The sequence below is a fragment of the Lacerta agilis genome, chromosome 1 (genome assembly GCF_009819535.1).
Source record: "Lacerta agilis isolate rLacAgi1 chromosome 1, rLacAgi1.pri, whole genome shotgun sequence".
NCBI lineage: Eukaryota > Metazoa > Chordata > Lepidosauria > Squamata > Lacertidae > Lacerta > Lacerta agilis.
The window spans coordinates 9,685,240-9,711,575 of NC_046312.1; the positions used below are offsets into that span (position 1 = coordinate 9,685,240).

General features: G+C 42.9%; 1 protein-coding gene across 1 annotated transcript; it reads right to left on the reverse strand.

Annotated features, from left to right (window-relative positions):
* Positions 1 to 1,218: 1,218 nt before the first annotated feature.
* SGPP1 (sphingosine-1-phosphate phosphatase 1) lies at positions 1,219 to 21,888 on the reverse strand. The gene is made up of 4 exons (XM_033136377.1): positions 21,752 to 21,888; positions 20,421 to 21,205; positions 5,715 to 5,804; positions 1,219 to 3,446 (listed from the first exon to the last, which is right to left on the reverse strand). The coding sequence occupies exons 2-4, from the start codon at positions 21,132 to 21,134 to the stop codon at positions 2,895 to 2,897; spliced, it is 1,356 nt and encodes a 451-aa protein (XP_032992268.1). The 5' UTR covers positions 21,135 to 21,205; positions 21,752 to 21,888; the 3' UTR covers positions 1,219 to 2,894.
* Between the last annotated feature and the right edge of the window lie 4,448 nt (positions 21,889 to 26,336).

Here is a 26,336-nt window from a genome sequence, read left to right on the forward strand (position 1 = left end):
CCCTCACTGCTGTGCTTTCATTTAAGATTAAATGCAGTATTCAAGGATGCAAGCAAATGCTTATCTGTTGCTCAACTGATTGCTGGGAACTGTCAAGTGAAGCAGAGAATTGTACAATTTTTGAACGCCTTCTGAATGTTTTCTTCCAACACACATTCAGCAAATAACTATATGAAGAGTGCAATTCTATGCAGATTTACTCAGAAATTCTACTGTGTGGATAGGAATGCAGCAAATGATTTTAAAAGTGCACCAGTACCAAGTGAATATTCCCCAACAGCAGATATTTTAAATGATAATTAGTGGTTTACAATCAATCAGTGGTCAAGATTCAAAGAGCTGCTTAGGTTTACCCAGAGAGCTTGCATTAGTCCTGTGGAAATTTGGACACTGAGCATCTGGCCCCAATTCACGTCAAACGGCTCATGGAACATCCATCAAATTATAACTTCTCAGGCTCATGAAACTAGTTGAATAACTTCTTTGAATCCAGATCAGTATTTTGGCCATTTGTAACAGGTCCTCATCGTAACGAACATTTGGAGCAATCTCCAAATGGGCATATCAGAATATACCGGTAATCCAGTAATTACAGCAGCTACTATAGAGAAAGACTGTGTATTTCCTAAAACAGAATTTGCATTCATAATAAAGGATCCTGTTTCAAATTCTCATCTGCAAAGGAATCAGGACAAAAGACAGTTAATGCTTTTCTTCTCTCAAGCTAAAGGTTCTGTATAGACATTTCAGGAAGACTGCAAAACATCTATGCTTTGTCTGAAATTAAGGTTCGGAACAGAGTTAGATTTTCTAAAAAGTGGGGAATTGCCACAATTGCTTCCATGTCCCAGCAGCCTGGAGAATTCCTGCAATCCATCTGCCACCCACTGAGGCTAAATCATGTCTGCTACATAACTCAGCCCGTGTTCCATCTTAAGAATCTTATAAACTGCAGTCTATAGGCAATCTCATGCCCAAACTTTTTCTCCCATCCTGGATTTGTGTAACATCCAGACTGAGAAAGAGTTTTGAAACATTTTGGCCCGGTCTCAACGAAAGTATTACTGTATGATGGTGTTTTCTAATGGACCAACACAGCTACTTGCAATTTTTTTGTGTTAACTGGAAGTTAGAACACATATTGTAGTCAAGATGGAAATGACCTATTGTTGTTTAACAGGTGTGGACAGAGTAAGCCAAGTTTAATTTTTTTTAAAAAAAAATCACAGCGCCAAAATGAAATCAATGTCACAGGGAAACAATTCAGTGCTCTGACTTCTTCTATGAACAGCAAAGGGATGTCACCAAGAGATAAGTGCATTGTTGTCGAGGTCTGCTACTGTAATTTTATTAATGCATAGTTTGTACGTGCATAAGAACTGCACAGATAGGTTGAGGCAGGGCTTGCTGTCATCACACTTCTCCCCCCATACATTAAATATACACACTATAAACAAGTTAAAAGTGCTTCAGTGTTCGTGAGTTATTAGCTCACACAAATCCAATTTAGTCTGTGAGACAGCAAACACGCTCTTCTCCCCAGTCTTCCTCCGTGCAGCTCCAAGCATCGCATATCAGGCTTGTCTCCAGAGAACCTTGAGACAGCAAGCCACATCCGAAGACATTGCTGCCAATAAGTTGCCAGAAGAATAGCCTGCCATAGTTCCGCTCGGCGTGCCAACTCTAATGGGCAACGCAACTTTAGACAGACCGTTCATAATGAAGCACCCAACTTCCACAGAAGTCAGCCATATTGAAGTGATCACTCTAGACACTGTATTGCAGTTATCTAATACTTTTGGAAAACACGAGTTAACTGATAATATGCAAGTTTTGGACAGGTTTCTTTCAAAGCCAGCATTAAGAAGACTGATCAATCTGAAATGAGTCTAAAGAAAATGATGCGGAAGTAATTGTTTGGCGCCAACATACACGTGGTTCGAATTTGTAATTTTCAGCACTCTCTCTCGCTTTTGGATACAGCATAACTATATTATAAATTAAGACAGCAGAAAAATATATGTTCTTCCAACAGCATACACAGCACTTTAAAAATACCTATAAAAAGCAAGTAAGCATCAGGTTCACTGCTAGCGAACACCAATGTAAATTTCAGCTCAATTGGTTTTCAAACTTTTAATACAGAAGATAAATCTTTATTTTTATTAGTTATGTGGCTAGTTACATTTTAAAATATCTGCCTAATTCAGTAAAAATTTAAAATAGTTGTGGGCTTTTTTATATACATCACAGTATTGGTGCTTTTTAATTTAGCAACAGAAAGGCACAATTATCAAGCAAAAAGGGGGAAAAAAGGAAAAAGGATACAGTACCTGAATGTAACTGGTTTGTATTGACAAATTAACGATGTTTTAGAATATGGAAAAGACTCTTAAATACCAGGTTCTCTCATTAAAATTTTGGTCCATTAGAACAGCTTCCTTCCTACGCAAAACATTTGGAAGTGCCGAGGTAACAAGCTTTTCCACCAGAGCAGTTTGTGGTCCGAAGAAACAAATAACTTAGTATGAAATGGCTTGAAGTGACCACAAATCAAACTTTTGGATCAACTAGAAACATAACCAGTTTTATACATGTCCAAATAAAGAGAGAGGTACGTTTATAAGTTTGAGGCATCGACAGTATATATGCATACACATACACAGAGTTTACATTTTGTTACAACAGTAAGACTAGACATGGCATTTCTCAGGGACCTGAAGCTTCTAGGTCTCTTAACTCTATGATCGAAGACTGGAGCTCTCTTTGTTTGCCCTGTACTATTTCAGCAGAGGCAGCGCGATAGCGCATCTCTGTGTTTCTCAAACGGTGCACCTTCTCTCACAATGTCCACTGTTCGCCTCCCTTCCCATGCCAAGGAAAAAACACCTGCATCAGGACAGACCCATTATATGAAACAGGGATGGAATCAAGAAAGTCAGCGCAAATCCCACCATTCCATAGGTGATGTAGCGATAAGGCAGCTCCACTTCCATGCGCTGCCGCGCCAGCCGAATATCGTCACAAGGGATGCGGAAGATTTTACAGGCCAGTGGGATAGTGACCTTCTTCATGCCCCACTTCGTTAGCAACAGAATCACCACTCCAATCAGCAACCGCAACATGGCTTTTCCAAAGAGAGTCACGGTGAGGGAGGGAGGCACCAAGGGAAGCATCTCTGGCGAAGGATCCGGCATCAGGCTCAGCATGTAGATAACGTGAGAGCCACATGCAACGCCGGCACCGCAGCCCAGGATCTGAGCAGTGTCTCCTCGCGAGGTGCTCCAAGTGTCAAGAGTGAAGGAGAAAATCCCCAAGGCAAGATGGAGACTGATGATAATTAGGGGCGCGTACTTGCAGGTTAAGTTGAAGCTGTCAACTAGGTCCACAAGTGGAAGGAAGACAGCTAGGATGAGAAGAGCGTAAAAGAATCCAGCGATAACATCCTGTTGTAAAGGGGGGGGGGAGAGAACAGATTAATACTATTTTAACAATATGGTGGTTTCATAGGACAGGTGCTTTTCAAACTTTCCTCCCCCCAGAATGTCTTAGTACAGCAAAGCAGCATGGGTACATGAAGGGGGGGCATGAAGGAGGGGGGGACATGAAGGGGGGGGAGGAACGCTTCAGCGATGGAAAAATCACCACCCAAGTTTGCAGTGATGCTGTTCATCCTAAATGCACCTCTAGCACAGAACTGCTGGCTACTTTTTTTTCAGTGCTAGCAGATACATCCAGATACAGAAATAGAGGAGACTGGCCAGCATGCCAGTTGTTGTCCCTGTGCAACAAGTAGACAACAGCATTTTCACATCTCTGAAAAGGTATTGCCTATGTAAATTAGGAGTGGCAACCTCTAGCCCAGGAGTCAAAAGTGGCCCTCCAGTCCACTCTACTTAGCCTTCTGAATTCTTCCGGGGTCACACTCCTCCCCGGCCTTGCTTCCAGTATTTTTGCCTGGCTGGAATGTATCCTTGTACTTTGATAATGCCTCTTGTGTGCCTGGATGAAAAGACAGGGAGGGGTACGCAGCTGGGATAGCTAAAGTTGGTAGAGAATGCAATTCTTAATCTCAAGGTTGTGGGTTCAAGTCCCACGTTGGGCAAAAGATCCCTACATTGCAGGGGATTAGAATAGATGACCCTCGTGGTCCCTTTCAACTCTGCAATTCTATGATTCTATGTTAGTGTGCAAGCCAGCCTACTGTACAGAGGTAAAATTTACATTAGTTGCTCAACTCACTTTTATCTCTGGCCCTTGAAAGGCTGCCCTTACGCTGAAAAAGGGTCCCCACGAGGGAATACAAAGCAGGAGGATTCTCTAATTAGAATGTAGAATCCCAAATCTGGTTTATTAGGTTTTTAGATAAACCTTTTCAATGTCCTCACACCCTCATGCTTACGTTATCGGAATACAAATTTTTGCTCAATTCTATTCAAGTAGTTGTACCAAGTGTGGGTGGGTTTTATTTGTTTATTTGTTTGAGGAAGGAAACCAGCAAGAGGCCCAGATATCAAATGGAGAACAGGGAAGTGGCAGAAGAAATGCAGAACCCTGGGGAACAGCTGCCAAGTACTCAGACTGTGTGGATGGCAGATCAAAGAGGGGAAGGAGATGTATGGACAAGATGTGCTGCTCATACACAGAAATGCAAGCTGAAACAATGTTCGTGGTTTGGGAATCTTTCCTCTTTTTAACTAAGATTTGCAACAGAAGTAGCCTGGCCTAACTTAAAAGGGATTGTTTTGCTGTGCCAGAAGGAAGTTGTACTTTAAAAGTGTATTGTCTAAAACAGGGGTAGGCAACCTAAGGCCCGTGGGCTGGATGCAGCCCAATTGCCTTCTCAATCCAGCCCGCGGACGGTCTGGGAATCAGTGTTTTTACATGAGTAGAATGTGTCCTTTTATTTATAATGCATCTCTGGGTTATTTGTGGGGCATAGGAATTCGTTCATCCCCCCCCCCCCAAAAAAAATAGTCCGGCCCACCACATGGTCTAAGGGACAGTGGACCGGCCCACAGCTGAAAACGGTTGCTGACCCCTAGTCTAAAACATTGTGCTTCCACTCAAACCCCCCCCCCCCCAATACAGCCTTTTTTGGCTCTTCAGAAAGATGGCTGAAAAATGCATGTTTATTTTCTGCTGCAGATGCAAGTAAAGAAGAAGGGAGTACATGAGCCCGAGGCTTGGGCAAGCTCATGCACATAACCCCCATTCATGATTTAGCATTATGTCTCAACATGCTCACTGACAAAGGCCCAAGTCAACAGCTAGTGTTGCTGGAGCAACACTCTAAGCAAGCAGGAGTAGCAGGTCAAGGACTCATAGTCCTTAAAGCAGCCCTGCTGGCAAATCTGAATGCCCTTGCTCCCATTACATACCGAGCTCTTTGCATCCTTTCAGGAGTCAGACCTATTTAAAGTCCTTCAGTGGCTGATCCCTGTTTTAAGCAGGACATTTAACATGCTATGTTTCTATAATACTATTTCAATGATACTTGGAAATTTAATTAGATCTTCCAAGAAACAGAAGCCAGCTTTGATCACTTGGAACTGCAAATGAGGCCCACATCTCAGCTCAAAGTATGTACATTCTAATTGAAATGAAAGGTAGTGTATACATTCTAAAAAATAACACATCAGAAGGATAAAACCTAAAACACCACTTGCATTATAAAAGTATGTGAGTGTGTGCATGACATAACTTTATCTTACCAGAATTGAATGCATTCCCATATATATTCGGCTAAAACAAACCAGAGAACACCAGCAGATTGCAAGAACCAGCCCATATGCCAAAGGATACTGAGGAGAGAAAAAGGGAGATGACATTGGTGCGTTATTTATTTATTTATTTACTTAATTTCATAAAATATATTGCTTGATTGTAAAAAAACAAAAACAAAAAAACCTTAAAGCAGTTTACAAAAAATAACAAAACAATAAAATTATTAGTTAAATCCATTCAAAACATTCAGAAAATTAAAACCAGCAATAAACTAAAAACATATCCACATTCTAGATATCTGCGTAGGCTCGTCTAAGTAAAAATGTTTGTAGCAGAAAAGAGCACAGTGAAGGTGCCTGCCTGATATCCATAAAAATACAATTACCGGTAGATATTTAAAAAGACCATTATAACGAGGTCATTTTTAATGGAATATTTATTTAAAATATGTAAACCCTGCTTACTGAAGGAATAGCTTTAATGCAAATTACAGTAAGAATGGTAAAATACAAGAATACCACACGTATAACAGCTAGAAATTTCAGTCATTGTGTAAATGGCAAATGGCACTTTTATTTAAAAGGCGCTGCAGCATGAAAAAGCAGGACAGACCTCCTCAGATACCTAAAAGTTAAGTGAGGGCACCAGCCAAATTAGGTCCCAGAAAGGTAAAGTTACATGATTTGGGCATCTCAAGAAAAAAAGGCTGTATTTCTAGTAGCAGCACTTTATTTCTACTGGGCTAGATTATGAAGCAATGTCTGGATCTGATGTGGAAAACAACCAAAGTCCAAATCCCCTAACACAGCATGAAGCTGTGACTTGCTTATCAGTGCAGGTGCATGAATAAAATAAAACCCTAGGATACAAAAGTAAGTCATTTTTTTAAAAAAATACAAGCAGAAGTAAAGTAAGAATTTTCACCTGCTTCCTATAATATCCACAACAAAATATCTAAGTGCACATGTTTTTGCTAATCTTGGCAGAGAATAAAACGGTTGTGGATAACAAATTGTATTCTTTCAGCTAAATTGGCAAAGCTATGTCTTAAGGAAAGGAACATAACGGAGCCTTCTTCGAGATTTCCTGTGACCTTTCAAGCAGAAATTATTTACAGATGGTAATGGGTGAACAGAACGCAGTGTTGGTTTGCGTTTATCCTACCCATGATAGCATAAAGCAATCAAAATTAAAGGTAAGATAAAAGATTAGGAAGAGGTCAAACAAGTTAATCAACTTTATTTTTTACCTTTATCAAAAATGTAATAAAATTCAATAGCACAGCATAGCAAAGTATTTACAAGTTAGTACTGATAGGAATCCAGTTTTACTACTAGAATATACTAGCGACAGTTTGCAGGAGGGACGCATTTCTATAAAAATGAATGGTGTAGCTCAGGGGTGGCCAGCTTCCAAGAGACTGTGATCTACTCACAGAGTTAAAAACTGGCAGTGATCTATCCCCTTTTTGGGGGGGTTCACGTAAAAGTTGTTGAGCTTCTTTAGGGAAGAGAAAAGCGACGTTGAGCTTTTTTTTTAGGTTTTGGTGGTTCAGGTCATTTTAGGGGTGCAGGCAGGGGCGTCGCTGGGGAGGGGCGGTGGGGGCGGTACGCCCCCAGTGACAGGGTGAGCAGCGGCGGGTGGGGGTGACAAGCGGCGGCCCCTCCCGCCACTCCCACGCGCCACCGCTCCCTCCGTCACCCCGGGAGCAGCAGCACACGGATGGGGTGCTTCTGCCGCTTTTTTTCGGCGGGGGGGGGGCGACCAGCGAGGGGGGTTGTCACGCTTGTCACCCCCTCCTCGCTGGTCACCACCCCCCGCTGAAAAAACCGCGGGGGGGGGGGGCGGGGAAAGCCTGGAAAGGAAGCAGAGCAGGCGCGTTTAAGCGCCACTCTGCTTCTTTTTCCGCTTTCCGACGCTTTTTTCGGCGGGGAGTGGTGACCAGCGAAGTGGGGGTCACGCTTGTCACCCCCTCCTCGCTGGTCACCACCCCCCGCCGAAAAAACCGCGGGGGGGGGGGGCGGGGAAAGCCTGGAAAGGAAGCAGAGCAGGCGCGTTTAAGCGCCGCTCTGCTTCTTTTTCCGCTTTCCGCCGCTTTTTTCGGCGGGGGGGGGGGCCCCGACCAGCGAGGTGGGGGTCACGCTTGTCACCCCCTCCTCGCTGGTCACCACCCCCCCGCCGAAAAAAGCCTCGGAAAGGGGGAAATCCCCCCTTTCTGTATACACGTGCGTCGTGACGTCATGATGATGTCACGGCCCGCGCGTCGTGCCCCTCCCCCAGGGGGTGCCTCTGCGCTGCCGCCGCCCCCAGCAGCGCAGAGGCTAGCGACGCCACTGGGTGCAGGGCAAAGATGTTGAGCTTTTTTTAGGGGAGCCAAAGTTTTTTAGCTTTTTTGGAGGGAGCCACTGATCTGCCGGTGATCTACCACAGACGTCCAGTGATCTACCGGTAGATCACGATCTACCTGTTGGACATGCCTGGTGTAGCTATAGCCCAAAGTTGCATCATCATGAGCAGCAAGAGTGATTTTAATTACAGTACATGCTCTATTCTATAGACACCTCCTTGAATCTTTTGGATTTGTTTGCATCAATCTTCCACAAAAAATGAGTGCAAGATACTCATTTAGCCTCTGCTTAGAGTCACTCTTTTCAAGAATATTTAACATTGCCAGAAACAACTAAATATTATACATTTTTTTACAAGATAAGTAACATGCCCAGTATGAATGAAATTTTGGAAATTGCTGTGAATATACACTCAGTAGAAATAAATGAACCAAACTTTTCAGCATTGCTCACTGCAAAGTAAGCATAAAAAGAGAGCTCCAACTTGCCCCCAAGTATTTATGTTATTGGCATAATCCAGAGCCCCTTTACCCATTAAGCAGGCAAATTGGGTTTGCCATCCAATACCGGCCCCCAATCACCACACCTGTAACAAACTTATGGTGGGCATGCATATCACACGTTAAACTTCGGAATGTCTTCTCTGTAAGACACCAGCTAACGAGCAAACACTCTTTCCTTTACACACAGCTTTGTAGATGTTAATTGGATGTAAAACAAACACACGCTTCTCTGTTCAATATAGAACTCAGTGAAGAATGGCTTTTAGGACAGCAGTAATTGGCTATTTTGAAATGAAAACAAGTAGCGTATATACATTTTTCAAATTTACTACCCAGAAATCAGGTGGTGGGCAAAATGTACGAAACAAATTAAGTGTTACTTGGCAACAGTATCGTATCAATTACTACCTCTGTCTTTGGGTAAAGTCCAAATAGCTGCAGTACACGACTCAGCTTACGTGTGGCAAGCTGTGGTTTGGAAATCAGCTGCAGTCCAAAGGGTGCTGTGTCACCAACTTCTCCAGTCACATAAGAGATTTCCTACAAAACCCTTTACCCTTCATTGGGGGGTGGGGAATGATCCACTGATCACAGCCCTCTCATACTGATTCAGCTAGTGGATTGCTTGTTCTTGCCTATGGCTCATGATTTGTGAGAAGAGAGTCATCGTGAATCCCAACTAGGACCACATGTCAAGTCAAACCTTGTTCCAAGGAGTAGCAAAGCACCTGCACCTGGGAGCTCCTTCCCATGTTCACTTGTGCACTCACAGTAAACCAAGGTTTGGTTTAGTGTGTTGTGTGAACCTGCTCAATGTCTCTGGTAGAGGCATAACCACTTTAGATGTACTGTACACAGTAGGACTAACATGCTTAGATCCACATTTGATATTATCATTAGGATATATTTAGTATTTACAACTTTTAATTTTAAAAAACCGTTTAAATAATAGAGCCAATTTAAAATTCAAAAGTCAATTGGGAAAAAAACACTACCTTGCCCCATATATTCACCTTCATTTCATCTACCTTGCCCCATATATTCACCTTCCATTCTTGATCATGATGAACTATGCCGTACCGTTATGTTTGCAAGAGGTTAAAACCAGGATTAAAAGCTAATTTAATAGTTTAGTATGTTTAGCAGCTGTTTACAACATGGTAACACCACAGCACATTAGTAAATGCTACTCCAAGTAGGACACGGGTGGCGCCGTGGTCTAAACCACAGAGCCTAGGGCTTGCCAATCAGAAGGTTGGCTGTTCGAATCCCCGTGACGGGGTGAGCTCCCGTTGTTTGGTCCCAGCTCCTGCCCACCTAGCAGTTCAAAAGCATGTCAAGTGCAAGTAGATACAGTAAATAGGTACCGCCTTGGCGGGAAGGTAAATGGTGTTTCCGTGCGCTGCTCTGGTTCACCAGAAGCGGCTTAGTCATGCTGGCCACATGACCCGGGAGCTGCCAGTGGACAAACGCTGGCTCCCTCAGCCTATAGAGCGAGGTGAGCGCTGCAACCCCAGAGTCGTCTGCAACTGGACCTAATAGTCAGGAGTACCTTTATCTTTACCTTTACTCCAAGAAGAGAGGAGCAGAAGTGCACAAACCTGAGATAAAAGTCAAATCCACCGGGCTCCCCCAATTACAAAACTATGGCTTGTTAATTAAGAAGGATTATGTCTAAATTGGACCTATAAAGTTTTTATCATGAGCTTTATTACAGCAGTTAACACTAACCTCTTCCCCATATGCATTACATATCAGCAAACTGTCCCCCCCCCCGAATATTTGCTTCTTTAAACAAAGATTGCATTCCAAGAAAAAATAGCCAAGGGAACACTAAGACAAAGTCATGTAAACATTTGTTCTTCTTACCCACCTTATCTGCTTTCCTATACCCTGTAACAAGGTTTTCTGAAGCCGGATTATCAGAAGACTAAGGCACACTATCCACTACACTAATGAAATTATAACCACCTTATCTCACTTGAATGGAGGAGACAGACACTGCCCATGCAATACCGAACTGTAAACAATGGCTAATGAAAAGCACAGGAACCAGAGACTGAACCTAAAAGGTTTTCATATAGAAAAGGGCAAATCTGTTCTCTACTGCCCCGGAAGGCATAACTAGATATAAAGGTCTTAAGTTACGATAAAGTTGATTTGAGTTAACACAATAATATTACAGTAAGACTTATTTGGCAAGTCAGATGGGCAGGGTATAAATTATTATTATTATTATTATTATTATTATTATTATTATTATTATTATTATTAAAGACAATGCTGTAGGAGGCCTTCAAGCAGAGGCTGGAAAGTTATCTTCTGGAAATACTCTGGGCTCTGGGTTTCCTGCTTCAAGCAGTAGGGGACAGACTAGGTGTCCTGCAAGGTCTCCCAACTTCATGGGTTGTACTTGAACAACAGAATGACACCTCCCAACCTTCTAATATACCACAGAGCCTTCAAAGATTAAAATGTTCACGACGTGATCACAACCATGCAGATGTTTATTGTTACGGTCAATACATCCAGCAAGCTAAAACCAGAATTTCTGTGTAATTCTTTACATAAACAGCAAAAACAATCAACATGGGAAAGACATATAACAACAAGCCTATAACAACTGCACATTTATCACACAAAAGCCTCATTAGCTAGAAATGTCTTAAGACTGAAATCCCGGTAAAGAAAGGAAAGTGGCCGTGGATCCAAGCATAGGGGAAATTTCCAATAACAGGTCTTATGAAAAAGGTTTGAGGGAGCTGGGTATGTTTAACCTGTTAAAGAGGAGACAGAGAGGAGATAGGATAGCCCTCTTCTAATATCTAAAGGGTTGTCACATGGAAATTGCAGCAAGCTTGTTTTCTCCAGCTCTGAAGGGTAGGACCCGAACCAATGGATTGAAGTTACAAGAAAGGAGATTCCGACTGAACATCAGGAAGAACTTTCTGACAGTAAGAGCTGTTCGACAGTGGAATGGACTCCCTTGGGAGGTTGTGGACTCTCCTTCATTTGGGGTTTTCAAAGCAGAGATTGGATGGCCACCTGTCACGTGTGATCTAGTTGAGATTCCTGCAATGCAGGTGGCTGGACTAGATGACCGTTGGGGTACCATCCAATTCTACAATTCTATGATTCTGTGAATGTTACCCTAAGTTTTCTCAGACTTCTTACACCCTAACTACACATCTTGCAGGGAGAAAAACTACAACAGCCTGATACCAAACTTGGAAATGGCCTGCTGTGTTGCATGGGGCTTGCAAATAGGATAGAAGCAAATGCTATGGACCAGCAAGTTGGTTTTCAAAAATAAGTAAATATAAGTAAATTGTAGACAGGACAACTCCTGGAACATCTGCTGTGCTGTGCTTTGTTTTTGCTGCAATAATATCAAACCTTTGCTGCAATAATATCAGATCTTTATGATTTTATCCAACCATGCTATTTTGCCAAGTCGAAGTCTACAGTACAGAGGAGGAACAAAACTACCGAATTCTTCCAAGCTATTTAGGAACAGATTGCACTGATGTCTATTAATAAAGTGTTGTAAAACAAGGGGCCCGAGCCAAACTTAACAAGAATATATATTTTGCATGTCCTCAAACTCTATTACATTATATCCCACAAAGAGTCACAAATGCTTTTGTCAGCCACAATATTGTAGCTGCTGCACTGTACAAGACTGGATGCATACAGCACCCTTCTAACGCTGAATAATAGTGCATTACAAAGCCTCAAAAGGGAAGCTGTCACAGGACGTGTGGCATGTTTCCAAGCCCTGGTTTCATTTCATTCATCATTTAATTTCCTCTATCACATAAAAAGTATTTGCCAGTTCCCCACAGCTTCAGTTTCTACAGAAGCCATTTCTCTAAAGATGAATTTGAAAAAGAAACTGCAGTTCTGACAGTTTATTGCAATGTTCACGTGATTTTCGTTAGGCAATTTTTTACAGTACATGCCATTGTTTAAACCAGGGAGCCCTGGAAGCTGAAATTTCGTGAGGAGAACAAGGGATATCCAAGGAAAGAATTAGATGTTACTTCAGCTGTACGTGCTCCCCAGCCTATGTCTGCTGAGGTGAAGTGAATCTGGAGGGCACCTGCAAGGGCAAATTGGCTGGTGTGGAAAGGATTCATCCTCTCCTATTGTCCCCCTGCCATGTTTCCTAAACCTGAGCCTATTTCTAGTCCTAGGTTGCAGTAAAAACACAGGTCAGAATTTATAGGGAAGACATTTGCAGGGAAGTAATGCTGAGATAGCTCAGCACTGCCTTCCTGCCCATTCTCTGCACAAGAATGCCCTCACACTGGCACTAGGAAGCTAGAACCTCCTGACATAACAGTAGTAGACTGTTTGTAGCATGGTTATCATAAGCAGCACAAGGTGTCCTGGCACTGCTGGAAAAGAACAGGGATGGGCTGTGAACTTGGCTCTGGAATAAAGTCAACTCCACATTCCTATCTGCCTCACCCCAAAGTGTACTGCTACTGCTCCCTGATTCAGTAGATTGGACACAAAACCATTCCAGGCTTGAGATACACACTTGTAGTATGCAGCCAAACTTCACTACTGCTTACTTTAGATTTCATTTCTGGTACACTTACTAAAAATGTTGGCCACCACTAGTCTAGAAGTTAGCCTGTGTAATGCAGCTAGTATTTGCATTTTGGTCTGTACAGTAGTATGGATCTTTATTAGTATTAAGTTCAGGGGGCTATTTTTTCTGTTTTGGGCATACTGCGACTTTGCTTATTTCATAATGTTGCAGCCAGAAAAAGTAGGAATTTTATAAAAAGGGTAGTGAACAGGACAAATGTCGGATTCTTATCCTCACCTTTGGAAGAGTACAATATTCTAAACAAAACAAAAAAAAGCAACTCCTTATACCCTGTATATGAATTCATTGGCTTCAAGGGTGCAAAAGATTACTTCCTGTGATATTTGATGAAACATTTGAATTTTGAATTTTTGAACTAGCCACCCTTGTTTCCAGATACTTCACTGCCTCTAGTCTAGCCCTTGTCACCTGATCCAGCTAGCCATGTGGCACTTTGGATCACTGAAAGCCCTCAGGTGATACACCTGTCAACTCTTTTATTTTACCACTAACAACAGCAAATAGCTGTCCAAATAAATTAGAATGAAAGTATGGCAGTCTCATAGGATTCCTCTGACACTGCCACAATAGACTGATAGAACTTCTCTCATAGCGGTATGCATCAAGCAGTACACATAGCCAAGATACATTCAAAACAGCCTGTCTGTTAACTGCGATAACTTAGAAGAACTGGAAAAAAATTTAATTTCCATATAGTATTACACCAACACTAACATTCTCACACCTTGACAGACTTCATTTCCTGTTTCTGCATGTTTTTAACAACTGTTTCCCAGACTGACAGGGCGAGCAAGAATCTTGTAGTATTGTGAACCTTTCATATTCTACCCGTGTTAGAAACTGGGATAGAAAAGCTAGGAGCTAAATGGCTCCTGGGACCTGGGTTGTAAGCACCAAAACAGGAGGTCTAGTGACCCCCCTGGCAACACTTTTTATTTATTATTTTGATAAGCATGGATTTTGATAAGCAATTCATGTAAGTGACACATTGTTAATATCACATTTTAGTAGAAATTGTTAACACATGTTTAATTTGATGTTCACAATAAAAATATTGGTACCAATAAAAATATTGGTTCTCAAAACACTACTCTTTATCGCTAAACTCCTTAACATATTATCTATTCTTAACATATATGTTGAAGTTTCAAAGCACATACATTTCAGTAATCCTTGAGTGTCAGCCAGGCACAAAAAATGGCACCCAGACTTTTTGAGGTGCTCGCAAATGGAGACACTTTAGGTGCAAAAGGTGCCTGGCACCCTGCTAATTTCAAACCCTGCTCCACCCGCACAATGCTCTGGAGGTTCTCCTGAACTTCCCCACCACCACCAAGCCACCTTTGGGAGCATTGGGGGGGGGGAGCAGAGAGAGGAAATCCCTGTTGCATAAGCAGAAGTGCTTGCACAGGGCTTCCACTGTAGTGAATCCCAACAGTAGTATTCTCAGAAACAAGTTGCTGTAACTATTCTGTCTTTAAGTAGACTAATCCACTTTAAGTGATGGAACCCTAGAAATCCTTTTAAAACTCTCCTAAAATATGAAAAAATATCATCTACAGGGAGTGTCACCACTGAAAAATCTCATCAAGGAGTCATTTCTAAACTGGTTGTTATCCCACAGCAAGCAGCTGTTCCACCTACATGTGTTTTTCACAGCCAGTTTGGAAACTTTGTAGGCCACTCTCAAGAGTATAAATGAGTGGCTTTAGTTGGGATTCCTGCATTGCAGGGGGTTGGAATAGATTACCCTTTGGTCCCTTCCAACTCTGATTCTATGAAACCTGGCATAAAAATACCTAAAAATACAATAAAATAAATTAATAGAAACCTGTTTTGGAGGCAATCCTTATATTATTTTTCGTATATTATGCGCATACTAATGTATGCAGGTACATGACTTCTGTGGTGAAAGGACAGAAGTCCTTGTGCACATGGAGTGAGACTAGTGAGAAGCCCTGTAGATCAGAATCAGAAAAAGTTGAAATTTATTTTACAGCACAATCTTACACATGCACTCAGAAGCATGTCCCACTATGTTCATTTGAGGCTTATCACCAGTAAAGTCTCAGTTATTTAAAAGATTATCGGTGTAAGGTTCTCAATTAGTTGCTCATGAGTAAGCAGCCAGGACTCCGCTGTTTCCTTTAAAGATTTTATTGTGCAAACTATGTACAGTGCAGAGCTTAAAAGTTCATGTCTGTATCAAGCGGTGTCAGAATCCGGGAATGGCCCCTTCCGGTTCTGACCCCGAAAAAGGTGTTTTGGTATACGAAAACCCCGCCTTCCATCCTTTTTTTTCACCCCACAATGTCTTTGGGGCGATGGAAATTGCGTTCCCCCTGTATCGCCCTTGGGAATGTGGGAGTGCTGGGTCTCTCTTGCATCCCCAGAGCCTCTACCCACTTTCCCCTGTGAACTCTCCCCCTCCTCGCTGGACGTCTCGCCACTCCTTTCGCTACCAGAGGAGGAACTGCTGGCAAGGTGGGACTGGGGCTCTCTGTAGCATCCGGAGAGCCCTTCCACCACCTTGCGCTGCATTGGGGACAGTTCCCTGACAATCGGCATTTGCTTTTTTATTATGTTTCAGATCAACATTTTAAAACATTTTAACAGGAAGCTGCAACTTAGCAGCATTCACAGAAATCTTGACTAAGAGAGCTCAAGTGGAAAAGAGTCTAATTGTAAGTTTCTTCATCAAGCCAGTGATTGGAGTGGTATTTCTCCCCTTTTAACAAACATGTTGCCCATTAGACCAATTGTAGTTAGGAAATTCCTTGTGTGTTTTGTATTACATCCTCTTGCAATCCTGATTGGAGGCACTGAAGAAAAGCTTCCCTGAAGAGTTCCTCTTTTTCTAGGCTGAGCTGCTGCCAACAGCTTTTAATAACAGAACAATAGTTTCAGAAGTATTCAAAAGGAAACACTTCATCTCAAATGTTTATGACCCAGGGTCAGACTTAAAAAAACATCAAAATCAAAAATTGAATCCAAGTGCTTTCAACTTTTTTATGCCAACCGTTCATATTGCAGACATGAGCACAGCTAAAACAAAATAAAAAATAAAAAAATTCATTCCAGTAGCACCTTAGAGACCAACTACTGTATTTTTCGCTCCATAAGACACACTTTTTTCCACCTGAAAAGTAAGGGGAAATATCTGTGGAGCGAATGGTGGTCCCTGGAGCTGAATTGCCCAGGGGCCAAAAGAGGATCATGCTTTTTATTTTACAAAGAGAAAAGGGGGTGTTGAAAGGACCCCGCTCAGCAGCTGATCAGCAAGAGATCGGGAGGCCTCCATTGTTGAATGTGCTGCAGAGGGAGGTAGTTTGTTTCCCCAGCGACATGTGACTGGCTGATTAGATTATCTGTCTGGAAACTGTAGAAAATGCCCCCTTTCCTTTAGAAGCTGCAGAAATGTGAGTTGAACCCCATAAAAATGGGGCTTTTCCTCTTTGCTTTTCCCCCTTTGCAAAAGGAGCTTTGCTTTTCACCCTTTGCAAAAAAAGCTGCAAAACGTCTAGCTGATCCTCAAAAAACCCAGGGCTTTTCCCTTTGCAAAAAAGCTGCAAAACTTTTAGTTGATCCTAAAAAAAACAAAAAAAAACAGGGCTTTTAGAGGAGGAATTTTTTTTTTTGTTTCCTCCTCTAAAAACGAGGTGCGCCCTATGGAGCGAAAAATACAGTAAGTTTGTTCTTGGTATGAGCATTCATGTGCATGCACACCTCTTCAGATACACTGAAACAGAAGTCACCAGACCCTTATATATAGTGAGAGAGTGGGGAGGGGTATTGCTCAGAAGGGTGATGGGAATGGGTGATTGGCTGATAGGTGTGCTGTTACCTGAGTTATAGAGCAAAACAACATGTAATGAGAAAATCCAATCTGACTAGCTGGGAATAAACTCTAGATTGGCATTAGAGCCAGGCAAGTCACTGCATGGGACTACAAACTTCCTCTATAGTTCTATCTAATTTAGAATAAAAGGTAAAGGGACCCCTGACCATCAGGTCCAGTCGTGTCTGATTCTGGGGTTGTGGCGCTCATCTCGCGTTACTGGCCGAGGGAGCCGGCGTACAGCTTCCGGTCATGTGGCCAGCATGACTAAGCCGCTTTTGGCAAACCAGAGCAGAGCACGGAAACACCGTTTACCTTCCCACCGGAGCGGTACCTATTTATCTACTTGCAGTTTGACAAATAGAGGGAATTTATATTATATTATATGTAAACAGTGGGCACTGAGGAGCTGCACCCCCTGCTCTCAGAAAGAACATATTCAGAAGGGAGAAACCAATCTGGCCCCATCCACTGGCCAGAAAAAAGAGCACCTGCTTGCTTTCTTCTTCTATTGTGCCTATTTGATACAGTAGGTACTATATAGTCTTTTAATATCTGCATGGTGCTTAGAGTATATTTAGTACTTTATAAATGTAAACATAATCACCTCTCTAAAGCTTGCTCACATCAGCTTACTGTCTCACATGCACTCCTTTCCTTGCACAGCTTGAAATCCTCATGAAGTACTCATGGACAATGGAAACTCTAGTTAGGATTTCATTAACTATTAACCATATAATCCGAAACTAAAACCTTTCACTTTCTATCAAAGAACCTTCCCTTTAAGACATAGCTGTCAACTTTCCCCCTTTTTTTACAGATTATTTACAGCTGGCGAAATTGACGGGAGGAGTTGGAGAAATGAAGCAGAAAACCTTCGGAGAATGGAAAATATTGAAAGAATACATAAGAATATATTGTAATAACAAGGCCATATTAGCAGAACTAGAGTGATACTTGTAATTAAATAAATACTGAACACTATTGAAGACAGATGGAAGAGAAATAAAGATCAAAACTGTGCAGGAAAAATAATGAGGAAATGAAAGTACATTAAGATTGGAAGATCTGTATGTGAGAAGTTTGGTTATGTTAGCCAATTTTTTATTCTTTTCTTTTTTACTAAACTTTCTTATTTCTTTTTGTATCTTTTTTTCCTTTTCTCTTTTTTCTTTTTCTTATTTTTCTTATTTGTATTGTCGAGATTGTAAATATCTTTTTAAAATGTGTAATTAAAACCAATAAAGATTATTATTTTAAAAAACCTTTCCCCTTTTTAAAGGGAAATTCCCTTATTCCAAATAGGATTCCTTGCAAGAAAAGGGAAAAGTTGACAGCTATGTTTAAGAGCATTTCCCCTGGAAGATTAGACAAAATTAACACAGTCCAGTTTAGGGAAGCGTAAGGACCCAAATCCTTTATTCACTTTGCTGGTCCATATTTGCCAGATGGGAGACCTCCTGGGAACAATTTGTGTGTCACCTTGGGTTTCATGATGGAAAGAAGGTGCTATATAAATGTAAACAACCAAGTAACTAAATAAATTTAAAATGCATTAAGTGGCATCAAAGCACAGTATCTTCTATTCCAATTGCCATAATCCGGATCCTTCCTTATTCTGGACATAACTCTGACTGTTTTCACGCATACTGTGCAGGATAATCCTACTACAGCTGGGTAGAAAACCCAGTTACTCAAAATAGTATACAACTGGTGGGCAACACGGGTGGAAGAAGGGGCAAGGTTTGAGGGTTTTTTACACTAACCAATATTATGGGAGTTGCACATCTGTGAAAGAATAAGCCTATACAGAACAGTTCTTCATAATAAGTTTGCATGTTTTCAGTCATCACTCACTGATTTTCTTATTGTCTTAAATAACAACAGGATATGACCAGCTCAAATAGGGGTGCTAGTTTGTTTTTTAAAGGAAACACACACACACACACATTTAGCAGTATCAGAATACACCAGACAGAAAACGTTGGGAAAATTAACTAACATGAGTGCAAAGGGCTTATTAAGGAACATCGTGATGGCTGAAAAGAAGAACTTTGTCCAGAACTGTGACACAATTAGTAGCAAGAAAACAGCATAATCTCTATTCAAGATCTTCTCCAGCTGGCACATCCCAGGGTTGGCCAACTCGAGCAGATGGTTACCAATAATTTACAGTTACTTTATGGACCCATAGCATGAAAGGCAACATAAAAATCTTGTAGTGTATTCTGAAGGAGGCAGAAACTCAATAACTTCAAGACCTAAAGCAAATCAGCTGATGCAAAAGCATGTATGCACCCGGAAACACAATCATACCTGCAACAGATGCTTATCCATGCACCAGTGAGCTGACTAAATCAATCTTTTGACACAGATACATATGTGAATTTTCTCATCCAGGGCCACTAGCTGTTTCATGTGACTGGTTAGTGGTGACTGGAATGACACCACAGCCAAGTTTGCAAACTACTTGCAGTGCACTCATGTAGCAGTTTACTTGGAAGCAGGAAACAACCCCATGCACACTCACCTAGAAGCCCCACTGGACGCGATATTTACATCCAAAAAACTTACATAGGATAGCACTGTTAAATTTGCACTCTCCATTTGTAGTTTCAAATCAGGGCTTCTTTAAGCTAGGAATTTAATTGGAGTTCAAGGCAGTTTATTTCCAAGTAATTTTGCAAATACAGTTGGTCTCTAAGGTGCTACTAAGGTGCTACTAGAAAGAATTTTCGATTTTGTTTTAATTTTGCAAAGGCTGCAGCCTTTATCTACAATTAAAATCAGAGGTTACTGCATGTCAGTCTAGCAACGTAGTTCAAAACTAGAGATATTTAGAGGAAGTAGGAGGAACACTGGGGTGTTTTATTAGTCCACCCAAGTCTGTAAATGGCTATAAGATTCTAATACAGATAGGCCTTGTGGAAAGTTTATTTACTTTCCTAACTGAAGAAATAGAAAATGACTTCAAACACATATTTCTATTTTCAAATCCTTCTGTGGCCTATATAAATCACCTGATTTCCAGCCTAACTCCCACAGAGTAAAAGCATGAGTAGTGCCAGAAGATACAATAACTCACAGTTAACAAAATGAAACTTTAACAAGAGATCCTGCTGTTTGTAACTCAGCAGGGCATACTGTCCCCATTAAAAAAAAAAACCTACCAAGTTTGTCAGGATTCTAATCCTGGAAGTACTATATAAAGATCAAGCCTCCCAACTATCTAAACACATACTGGATAATTTTTTTAAAGCAACTTGCTGAATAAAATGATTTTTTAAAAGAGTACTATTTTGTATTCCCACCAGACTGTTCCACCGATAAGACAGCAACCTTGACTGAACACCGTAAACCACCGGGGGGGGGGATTCTCTTACCTGCCACCTTCCATAGCTGAACAACAGTAATGTCACTGGGATGGCAGTGCCCGACATGGCATGCGTAGAGGGCATGCTGTACTCGGAGTTGTAGAAAACCTCCAGCTTGACCACAGGTGGGGATGCAGGTCTCGGCCAACGGATAAGATCCTTGGTACACTGGCCCAGGTACATGACCCAGACCCAAACGATGATGACCCTCCTGCCCAGCCAAGCATCCAGGTTCCAGATGCAGAAGGGGAAAAAGAGGATGTAGAAGAGCTCGTTGCCCAGCTCTGTGCCCAGGCTGAACATGTAATAGAGAAAGGGGCTGCGGATGGAGAAATCCTGGCATATCATTTCCCCAGACAGAGAGTTGCGACGAGGCTGCTTTTTGGGAACCCCGAGCCCAGGCTTCTCCTCTTTCTTTGGGGCCTTGATCTGGGCTTCCACCCCACCGCAGGTCCCCCCGGAGAGCACCCCGTTTGAGTGCCACACGTCACCCTTCTCGCCCACACTGCAGGGGCCTTGGAAGCGGCACCTCCCGTCGCTCACGCCATCCGGCTGGGTGGCCGGGCAGCTCCCGTTGGCCACCAGGGCCCCGGGCTCCAGGGGCCGGGGCGGAGAAAGGGCAGCCCCCCACTCTGGAGGCGCTTGCACGCCGCACAGCCTCTGGAAAGCGGCGACCTTCTCCGAATCCTGCAGGCAGGCGGCCAGGCGGTGCAAGGAGGACATCCTGAAGGGCTCCGGCCAGGAGGAGGCAGCTGTCAGCTTAGGAAGGAGAGTCCGAAATCAGGGGTGCTGCACTGGGGGGAGAGATTTGGAAGAGCGTCAAGAGCGGTTTCATATATACTTCATGCATATATATAAGCACTTATTTAAAAAACGGATAAACCTTTTTTTTAAAAAATGAAGGTTTGGGAGGGGGGTCTAGGGCAGAAGTCGGGAGCCCATCCCCTGGGGGTGCGGGAGAGGAGGAAGTGGGGGGGGGCTTGGCTTGTAGAGGGCTCCTGTTCCAAAGGACTTTGGCTGCCCCCTCCCCCCAAAAAGCCATAGAAACTGGGGGGGGGGTCGAGAAAGAGGGAGAATAGTGGGGTTTTGGCTGCACTAGGCGCAGGAAAGTGGGGTTGGGGGGAGGGAAGGGCAGGCGGTGGGGCTGAGGATGTGGGGTTGGGGGAGGCCCTGACTTTGGGGTCGGGGATTACCTCAGGCGCTGGGGAAACGCCTCGGTGGGGGGTGGGGTGGGGGTAGAGGTGACAGGCGGGGGGGGGGAAGAAGAAATGTGGGGTGGGGGCGCGGTCCTGACGGGGAGGGCGTCGAGGGGAGGGGGCGCTCGTCCAGGGCTGCTCTACCCGTCATTCCGTCCCGGCGTCGCCCGGCCGTCAGTCCGTCGCTCCGTCCGCCGGTCCTCTCCGCTCTCCCTCCCTCGGCTCTAGCGCCCAAGTCCCGCCTGCCGCCCGAGGAGGCGCCGCTACTCGGCCGGAGCGCGCACGCGCAGTGGCCTCGTTCCCCTCTCACCCCTCCCGCCGGAGAGGCGGTTGGAGCCGCTGGAACGTGGGCGCGAGGGAAGAGAGAGAGAAGGAGAAAGGAGCCGCCAAGGGTGGGAGGGAGGGGAGAGATCGGGAGCGCGCGGCCGCGGCGCGCCTGCCGCGCAAGCGCAGAAGGACTTAAACCCTTCGTTAGCTCCTTACCCTTCCCCCCGCCACAGCTGGAAACTGCCCCCTCCCACCACATTGATTGATTGATTGATTGATTGATTGATTGAAGCAGGGCTAAAGGAGATTTAAAATAAATAAATCAAATAGAATTTAAAGTGGGGGGGGGTTGGGGGGAGAGGTAAATAGCTGTCTCCTATAATCATGGAATTGTCTCCCAGGTCCTAGAATGAATCATGGAACCTTAAGTTGGAAGGGACCCCCAAAGGTCATCTAGTCCAACCCCCGGACATGCAGGGAACTCAGCTAAAACATGCATGGCAGATGGCCATCCAACCTCTGCTTGAAAACCTCCAAGGAAGGAGAGTCCACCACCTCTCGTGGGAGTCTGTTCCACAACAGTTCTTCCTGTCATAAAGTTCTTCCTGATGCTTAGTCAGAAATCAGAATCTCCTTTCTTGCAACTTGAAGCCATTGGTTTGAGTCCTACTTCCCAGAGCAGGAAAAAAGAAGCTTGTTCCCTCCTCAATGTGACAGCCCTTTAAGATATTTGAAGACAGCTATCATATCTCCTCTCAGTCTCCTCTTTTCCAGGCTAAACATACCCAGCTTCTTCAACCGTTCCTCATAAGGCTTGGTTTCCAGACCCTTCATCATCTCTGTTGATGCAGCCTAGAATAGCGTTAGCTTCTTTTGCTGCTGCATCACACTGTGGACTCATGTTGAGCTTGTCTATATCCTTCTTAAATTAAGGTTACCAGACGTCCCTGTTTCCTGGGGACAGTCCCCAGATTTACAAACCAACCCCCCTTCAAAATCCATTGAAGTTGAAAAGCGTCCCCAGATTCATTGAAAAAAATCTGGTAACCTTATCTTAAATTGTGACGCCCAGAATTGGACACAGTATTCCAGGTGTGGTCTGATTAAGGCAGAATAGAATGGGGCTATTACTTCCCTTGTTCTGGACACTAGACTTCTGTTGATGCAGCCTAGAATAGCGTTAGCTTCTTTTGCTGCTGCATCACACTGTGGACTCATGTCGAGCTTGTGGTCCACCAAGACCCCTAGATCCTTTTCACATGTACTGCTAGTAAGCCAGGTGTCCCCCATCCTATATTTGTGCATCTGGTTATTCCTGCCTAAGTGCAGAACTTTACATTTGTCCCTATTGAAATTCATTTTGTTAGGTTGCGCCTAGTTCTCCAATGTGTTAACCTCCTCTTCAATCCTTTTTCTGCCTTCCACAAGTCAGGGTCAGCAAAGAACGTGGCCCACAAGACCAGGAGAACAATAAAATAATTAATAATAATGTAAGATGATAAAATCATGAAATGCCAAACAAATGATGAACACAGAGTCAAATGAATTCTGTAAAAATGCTTGGCAGAACAAAGATGTTTCTGACATTATTAATTACGATAATAATGCTAATGTAATTATAAATTACCTTTGTGTGTCTTTTAATTATAGGCTGTTTTGAGGACCATTCGTGTGTGTGTGTGTGTGTGTGTGTGTTTAATGCACAAATAGTGTATATGGAAGGTTTTGAACACGGCGTAAACAGTGTAAAAGGTGAACTTCCATTTCCTGAGACTGCCTGAGGACTTTGCCCAGCTGTTGTAAGACTATGACTAGGATATAGTGTCTGCCTCCCTCCCAGCAGCCCGGCCTAGTTGTGGCTGAGGGCAAGGTACAGGAAATGTTAGCATCTTGGCATCTGTGACACTCCAGAGTGGCTGGGGAACCCAGTCAGGTGGGCAGGGTGAAAATAATAAAATTATTATTATTATTATTATTATTATTATTATTACTACTACTACTACTATTTGTTGTTGTTGTTTGGTCATTTAGTCATGTCCAGCTCTTCATGACCTCATGGACCAGTGTCGGGGTTTGGGTGCTGGAGCTCCTCGTGCACGGCCTTGGACTGGTTATGCACGAGGTACCAGTTGCGGGGAAAGCGGCCAGCGTTCCGCGTGCTTTTGAGCACGGTCGCCGGCCAAGTCTCACAGTCTGAAGGATGTTGAGTAAGCCAATTGACGACTCCGATGAAGTGTGAGTTCCTAATTGCCTTCTTTAATGAATAGTTGCCTCGTGAAATAAAATATATACCCTGACTCTGAATAGACGGACCAGTTAAAGAAATTAAAATTTTACTTTACTCCCCCCTTTAACCCCAAAGGAAGACAGACACCGGTTGTATCTTTAGTGGCTTCGGCAGAACCCGCATAGGCTCGTCCCCTAAGCTAAGTTCTCCTAAGCTTAAAGTCCCTGCGCGCCCAATCTTCCGCGAGGCTAACTAAATAAACTAAAACCGAAATATCTTCCGCGGGCCTAACCCTAGGCTAACCTAAAAGAACCTGTCTAAAACTAAAACCGAATGATCTTCCGCGATCTAACTCTAACTAAAGAAAAAACCATCCAACCCGTCCAGCCCGCTCCTAGTCCCTTAACTAAACTTGACTTCAACTAAACCCAACTAAAGAACATAAGAAGAACGTGCGGTCTCTTGCCTAAGCGGGGTGCCTCTGCCTTTTATTAGGGAACAAAGTGACATCATCATCAATGCCTTAACCAATAAAATCACTGTTGCTGCCCTCCAAAAAGGCGGGAAGGGGAAGCAAGTTTAACGCTCATTAACAACTTTGAACATGACCGGATCTATAAAATAAAGGCGGATTAATGCTTGTAAGTGAACCACACTATCATTCATGCTTTCACTTTCGCTTTTACGCGCAGTTATACCAAAAGTAGACCTCGAAAAACTCATAACATAACCAAATAAATATGAATCCATGGCGGATCCGTGAAACGTATTCCGACATATCATCTTCTTTTTTTGTTTTAAATTAAATAATTTTGATTTAGTTATATAAAAAAGAAGGTTAGAGATATCATAAGCATTTATCTGACACAAACATTACCATTTGCTTCGATATAGACCTTGACTGAAAAGGCAAACGTCGACAATGCCGACAGTGTCACATCAAGTCTACATCAAAACTGTGATATAAACACCAGCAAAACCATCAACATCCACCCCCTTCATAAGAGGAAATACTTGTACAATAATGTAGCAATAAAGTCATGAAAATAACAAACCACTAGCCGAACATAAAAAGTGATCGATCCGATACACTGTAAACCTTTTAGGCATATATATAAATACTTCAATATGTAGTGTAACACAACAAATCACCTCATAAACATGTATACTTTCGCGTGCAGCGTAAAACAACAAATTACTCCCCAAACACAAGAGAGGACCTGATACAGGTCCAAAATTAAAAATAACGGATAACGACTGCCCAAACATAAGAGAGGTCCCGATCCGGGACCCAAAATTAAAGTATAACTAGAGCTGGGGCTACATGGCCTACCCAGACCCCCTCCCCCATTTTTTTATTTTTTTATTTGGAAAACTGAGGAAAATGGATAAGGTAACGGAAAAGGGTTGTGGCTCTGAGGCTACAGAATCGAGGGAACTTTAGATTCTGGACTTACCACAGCGACCACAGGTAACGGGGAACTAGGGTCCGATTCCAGAGAGGGGATTTAAGCTACCTATGTAATGGCTTTCCAGCCGTGAGTTGGGATTTAAGCCACCTAAGTAAAGGTCTCCCAACCATGAGGAAGGATTTAAGCCATCTACGCAAGGGTTTCCAGCGAAACAAGATGGGAATTAAACCAGCTACATAAGGGTCTCCCATCAACAGCAGGAAACAGAGTGAAGGGAAAAGCTGGGAACCTGGTTTACTGCCAAAAGGTAGCATATAGAGGGGGATTCTTCAAAGAAAATAGGGGTACCAAAGGGTAGGACGCCACCAGACTTGACATATATATCTTGAACAAATCGAGAATGACCAATTCTTGACCAAAAGAAAGCATTTCAAATAGGTATATAAGTGTTACCACATTTTGAACTACAACTTTGCAAGCACAACGTGGAGATTAGGATTATTGAAATAAACATATATGCATGAATATGTCTATGACTAGAACTGCACAAAGACGATGCTTTGACCTTACATAAACATTTCCATATCATCAAAATTGTGACGCTCTAAATGGAAACCATTTCAGAAAAGTTTCATATATATAAACATCCATATTATTAATTACCAAGCTATATGGAAAACACATGTAACATGCGAGGCGGATATTTCAAGAAGCATACAAAATTGAAAGTACAAGCTTTGTAAATACAATAAAAGTACAAGACAGTTTTAGAACTGCAAAATGGTGTTGGAGAGGAGGATGAAGACGATGAATGAGTTGCCGG